The sequence below is a fragment of the Rhinatrema bivittatum genome, chromosome 2 (genome assembly GCF_901001135.1).
Source record: "Rhinatrema bivittatum chromosome 2, aRhiBiv1.1, whole genome shotgun sequence".
Taxonomy (NCBI): domain Eukaryota; kingdom Metazoa; phylum Chordata; class Amphibia; order Gymnophiona; family Rhinatrematidae; genus Rhinatrema; species Rhinatrema bivittatum.
This window is the reverse complement of record NC_042616.1, coordinates 684,421,581-684,427,858: the sequence shown is the minus strand read 5'-3', so window position 1 is coordinate 684,427,858 and position 6,278 is coordinate 684,421,581. Positions and strand designations below refer to the sequence as shown.

Sequence of the window (6,278 nt, the reverse complement as noted above, 5' to 3'; positions counted from 1 at the left end):
AACTTGTTAAGTTTTGTTTGCCTGTTTTGGGCATTTTTAAACTATTTTAAAGACTGGAAAGTGATTAGTTTTTATCAAGATAAGATTTGTATGCACTGAATCCATGATATGCAAATTGTTCATGCATATTTATGGTGGACACCCTGAATTGCTAAGTGGCTGTTGGATCCCTAGGACACATTTGGGAAGCCATCCTGTATATATGGATTAGGGTAGATTACATACAAGTCTATTACAATATATAGAGCCATAAGAGAAAGTCCTGTTAAAATAAATTAAGGGTTGCTTTAAAGGAAGAGCTGATCCAGGCCTGCTTTTATGTGCTGGAGCTAGGGTGGAGTTTAGATGTTAGAGACCTATAAATTAAGTAGGCTAAAAAGTTAACTATGTTTATCTACTTAGCTATGGAGTACTAAGTTGGGGACAAGAAAGGTATGATGTTTGAATGTGTGGCCATGTACCTCTTAAGAGAGCCTAGTGCCAGGGAATAGCACCAAGCTCACTGAATGCTAGCCAGAGCTTCTCCACAGTCCAGCATCTTGAGCAGGAACCATGTGACCCTCTTATCTGTTCCAGGCAGTGCTAGTACTGTCAGTTTTAGTCTGAAGGACTGATTTAAGTCCTGACTATCATTAGTTACAGAAAGATTAAGGCCTGCTAGGAACCGCTTAGGAAGGAACCTTTTAGAACAGTGGCCCTCTGCTTGGAGCAAAGAACTTTAGGATGGGTGTAATATATATGCATTTAAGACTGATCCCAATGACTAAGGCACCCTGTACATAAACACTGGTAGGCCAGGAGTTGCAGCAACCCCCTAGCCTAGGTCCAGGGGTAGATTTTTTTTAATCTTTCCTTCCTCAGGTCAGCCCTGCTCCATCCACTAATTTAAAGGTGTGGTACACTGTGCACCACTTCTTTGCTTTGAGCTGCTTCTGTAGAGGTAGAAGCATTCAGAACAGTCACCAAGCTAAAGCAGTTACTTCCTAGTAAGTTGGGGAGAAAACCCTTTTAGGGGGAGATGTTTTAAGTGTAGTCAGTGCCCTTTGTAGGAAAATCTTTACTCTAGTAGAATAAAGACATTGACAGATAGCTGTATTGCAGAATTTTTTTTTATTTCAGAAGTACAGCAGATTAACACCAATAATTTGAGATACAGAAGAGACTAATTGAAGTTTGGCTCATTGAACTGAGCTGGTCCTTAAATGCAGTTTCCAGTCCAAAGCAGAGACTGAAGTTTATTTCTTATCATAGATCCGGGTACATTTTGCTTCATCCATGATGCATGTCTAGAGGTAATGGGATTAAAAAGAGAAGGTTATATCTAGAGCATAACCTGACCATCTAAGTATGTCAGCTTAACATTTTAACACCCCATCCCCCAAAGAAAAATAAATCTTATGTTCATGGCTATATAGCCAATGTTTTCAACATTTATTGGAAAGTTTCAGCCCCCTGTGGAAAGAAGAGTTATGGCTGCTAATAGTGAAGTCTTTCCTCCTCCCAACTTCAAGACAAGCAGTGCGCTTCATCTGCTGCCTCTCCTACAAAACTAGACCCTTATCTGCTTCTTCCTGCTGAAGTGAGAAGTGTTGCTTGCCCAGAGATGATCAAGTGGGGGAAGGAAGATTGTTACTGTATACTACTGCATTATCCCAGTGCCATGGCATAAGTGGGCTGATTGTGTAGAGTGTGTAGTTGAGCACACTGTTTAATGTGTGGTTGGCTGTGTGCTGACCTCTGTTACCCCTTGTACTGTAAGGGGTTTAGCATGTGAAACCCCTGGAAACTAATAGCACTCATGATAGCCAAAGTAAAGTGTGGCCAATCCACATGCTTTATGCTCAGAAAAGATACCCAAGGGTAGGTGTTTGAGTAGCCTGAAGATATGTAAAAAAGCAGAAAATACTGCTTTTCTGTACACTGACTTAATATCCTAGTGATGAAGTGTCCTAGCAATAGGAAGTTAGAACAAAAAAAGTGTGCTGGCCTGGTTAGAACAAATGCTTGTTTTCCTAGACAATGGCTGGCAGCAGGTTTGGAAGACTGAGCATCTTGTTTACTGACCCCACTGAAAAGGAACTAGGGGCATGTAATTTTCCCTAGCATGACCCTTCACCTATACAGGATTGTATGTCCAGGAGAGGTGGCTGGGCATGTGTTTGGGTGCTCTGAGCACCTGCTCCCCCTTCTCTTGTGCTTTATAGAATCAGCCTACTGGTTGGTAACCACTGGATCCCACATTTGAACTGAAGTTGGTGTTCTTTACACCTTCCAGAAACTGCTCATGCTGATCTTAAGTAAGATCTTAGAGGTTTAGATATGGTTCATTAAGTCTGGAATTGCTGGACATAGCCAAAACAGGATGTATGTCACTCCATATTTTAAGGTATTCTAGCTGGTGGGGGATCCTCACAGAATGTTAGATACCCAACCTTTGTCAGAATATAGGAACAGTTTATATTTAGGTAATTTCATAGCTCAAGCCTACATAAATCACTAATGTCTATGAAACGTCTTATATGGTCATTTTCCTTGTTAGGACTTTGTGCTCTCAAAACCTGCTCAAGTTTCCTGCCATTTATTGCTGGAAAAGCCATCAAGGCCCCTCATTTGTCGTCAATAGGTTTCCCTTCCAACACAGTTGGAAATCTGAGGGGTACTCATGGAGATTTGAGCACCATGCTCTGACTGCTGCCTTCAGATTTCAGTTCTTGTTAGACTGGTCAGGGACTAATTTAATATGTTTGAATTAGGTACTGTGGGAAGCTCCCTGATATGAGCAAGTGAGTTGCTTAGTGCAGAGTTTTCCTTAAGTTTAGTTTGAATTGAGTCAGGTGTCACAGCTAACCACCAAATCAAGTTTGTGTATAAGCCACTTTCCTGATTTAAAATAGAATAGTAGCAGCTCTAGTCCGGCACCTGCCCCCTTCCAATGGTGTCAATGCCCCTCCACCAGGGGTATTACACACCAGAATTGATCTAAGGAAGTCTACCCATATTCTAAGTGTCTGGTCCACTAGCACCCCCTTCCCATGCACAGTATGGCCTCCCACCCACTTTTTAAACATCCTTCTCTAGGTAAGTATGCTACCTGCTCCCCAGCTCCGGGGCATTTCTAGAGCAGAGTATTTATTCACTGCAGTCTCAGGTGAGACTGACAGTAGCTTTAGGAATGCCATGTTCCCAAAGAGCTGGTGATCTCCTTCTCCTGCCTCAGGAGTAGAGGGACACATGTGTCCCCCTCCAAACAGGAGAAGTTTAGAGTTTGGGCTACCATGGCAAGAGTGGTAGTGCAGCACTGCTCCCCTTCCCACAGGCAGCCTGGGGAGGGGGAAATCTAAGGACAGTTAACTTAATGGGAAGGGAATGAATGTTGCAGTAAAACTGATGTACAGTTTCAGTGCACACAGCTGTATTGAAGTAATGCCATATGCAGCCCATTGCCATGGTGGGCTGAAGTTGCTTCCTAAGCAGAAGTAGGACAAGGGTGCTAAAACCCTTCCTGCATCAGGAACATGATCAAGCAATTAAGAAAAGCTTAGAAGACTGATATCACAGCAAATGGCAACTCCAGCCTTCAGGAGTTTCACTTTCCACAGCTAAGGTTTTGCATAGTCCCATACTTTCCCCTTTCCTCAAAAGTTTGAGAAAAGGAATTTCCACTGTTGAGGTGTATTCATAAGATTCAAGTACACAAAGTCTAGAACTCACCCCCCCCCCCTTGAAGTTTAAACTAGTTGCCAGTTTTTTTGGGGGGGAGGGGGGGACGGCATAACCTGGAAGAAGTACTGCTGCAAAGTTTTGTCAGTAGCTTATGCCTTCAGAGCCTACACGTTAACGAGTACTTCGGAAGAGGAAGGGCTGGAAGGCTTACTTACCACGATCAACTGGCCATTCTTCACCTCTCTTTTTATTGTGGTTGCCTTGCCGTCCCACTTCTGCACCTGAACCAGTGCACCGTTCTCAAGAGTTATGACGGTCTACAAAGATAAGAAAAGCAGACTTCAGACGTGCTCAGCAATCCGACACCACGCACACAGACCGGCTTGGTGTAATGTGAACGACACACCCACCGAGTAGCTGGCTGGGGCAGATTTTAATTGGGCTTTCGGAGCCTCGAGCACGAGAAAAAAAAAAAAAAAAGTTTTCCCAAGCCAGGTTAGCGCCACTGATGCGGGCTGCAAGCACTTGCATTGCCCTGACCTTGCATTTTCTGTTGTCTGCTGTCGTTTCGTCGAACTCGACGCCTAAAACGAAGTCTAGCTGAGTGTTTTTCCAAGTGCTCTCCGTCCTCAGGCAGCAATCGTCCCCCTTCCTGGAGAAGATCACATCGGGTTTCAGCATGTCCGCTATTTTCCTGGTCGGGAAGCCGACACCTACAGGTCAAGAACAGAAACCCCGTGTCACAGCAGGCGTGGACGAGAGCCACTGCCCGAGAGAAGAGGACTCCCAAGCCACACAGCCATGGTCCGCGATAGATGAACCCCATTAAGGGAGCTGGTTACTCCCATTTTGGAGAGAGAACCCTGAATATGGTTAACTCGTGTAGGAGAGCAATTAAAACACACACAATACTGTCATTTGTTACGGTGGCAGTCACTCAGATTAGTACCATCAACCCAAGGGACCCTTTTAGCATGCCACACTATCATTGAGTAAGTCAGGCCTTGCAGTTATAAGATAAAGAGACTCCGCAAGTACATGCCGCTTGCATCTCGTTCTCCAGCGATGCATGCAGTGCTTCCCCCAATTTCAACACTGAGAGCCACATAATTCAGCCCCCACCTGCCCAAATAGCAAATTAAAAAGAAAGATGGATTACATCTCTCGTCAGCCCATAATTGTTATTTCATGCTACTAACGCAAGGGGGGGGGGGACGAGACAAATCTACACATTATACCTCCTCCTCCCCCCCCCCAGCCACCATCCAGGGCAAACCTCCGCCCAGAAGAAAAAAACCTGGCAGCTTACCTACACACCGCATGTACTCATCGAAACCCTCACTGCTGACCAATTGCCAGGCGCCGTTGAACTGCTCGGTCATCGCGGAGGATGGACAGCACGGCCGCTCTTGCAAGACAAAACCCCCGGTGTGAGCGTGGCAGGAGGACGGTAGCGGCTGGAGGCAGGGCAGCCTCTTTTTAAAGGCGCCTTCGATGCCGCTCTCTGCCTATCAGGCCGGGCCAATTAAGGAGGTAGACGTCAGTCTGGGGAGCTCCCCTGGCCCCGCCCCCTGCCGGCGGGAGCATGTCGGGGGTGGGGGAGGCATCATGGCGGTGCTGGGCTGGGGGCTCGTCGGCGGCTCTGGGACCTGGGCTGCGGGCTCTTTGCGCCGGATGAAGGACAGTGGCTCTGCCGGCTCTTTTTTTTTTTTTTGGGATGGGGAGACGGGGCAGGCAGGGCACTTAACGGTGCTGAGATTTGCACAGCCCGAGATGCATGCGCTGCCGATTTCTCTTAGCTCGATTTGTGAGGGAGGAGACCGACGATGATTGTGGGGTTTTTTTTTTTCATGTCTTCAGCACCAGATTTTAAAGCTTCCCCCCCCCCCCCCCCCCCCCCCAGGCTTATTTTAGTGTTCGTTATTTTTTCTTTCATTATCTAGAGGTTCAAATCCAATTTTTAGCCCTTTTAAGTTTATTTTCCTGTCTATACATTTAAGGCTTGTAGCCTTTCAATTCAACGCTTTTGTTTCTTAAGTCTGAGGGAAAAATGTCCTTTTCTTTCCTGATTTTTTTTTCTGGGTTGATGATGTCATCGGCCTTCTTAATATTTTTTGGCCTTACTTGTCTTTTTCTCTCCGAAAAGCTTGGGCACGTCCCCCCCCCCTTGCCAATGCTTCAGCATCAATTATCAAGGCCAGATATGTATCATCTTCTTATAGCTGACGGGAACCTCTGTGCATTGTGGGTGTGTTTGTTTTGTTTAGTTTTTTAATCACTCATAGTGTACTGCCCTTTTACTTTTGTTTGTTTACTTTTTGTTCATGGGGGATGTTGCTTCCGATTGACGCTATGGTTTTTTTGGCCGCAAACCAAAGGTGTTCCACCCTCAATTATAGGCGTGTTTTGTTAACGTGAGAGCACCTGTTGTAGAAAACTGGTCCATCTGTTTGTTCTTCCCTTACAATTTGGGAACGTAGAGAATGAATGCAATTCGGCATGTGGGATTGAGATTAAAAGTATTGTGGAGGAAGTGTGACTTTGATTTGAATCATTGCAATTAGCTGACAGCAGTCACGGTAGATTCTCCTTGCTGGATTTCACTCGCTCAGTGG

The 6,278-nt window shown here is 45.5% G+C and overlaps 1 protein-coding gene across 1 annotated transcript; it reads right to left on the bottom strand.

Moving 5' to 3' along the window:
- Positions 1 to 1,091: 1,091 nt before the first annotated feature.
- LOC115085480 (myelin P2 protein-like) lies at positions 1,092 to 5,131 on the bottom strand. The gene is made up of 4 exons (XM_029591555.1): positions 4,973 to 5,131; positions 4,204 to 4,376; positions 3,879 to 3,980; positions 1,092 to 1,286 (listed from the first exon to the last, which is right to left on the bottom strand). Exons 1-4 carry the CDS (start codon positions 5,043 to 5,045, stop codon positions 1,236 to 1,238), a joined length of 399 nt encoding a protein of 132 aa, XP_029447415.1. The 5' UTR covers positions 5,046 to 5,131; the 3' UTR covers positions 1,092 to 1,235.
- Between the last annotated feature and the right edge of the window lie 1,147 nt (positions 5,132 to 6,278).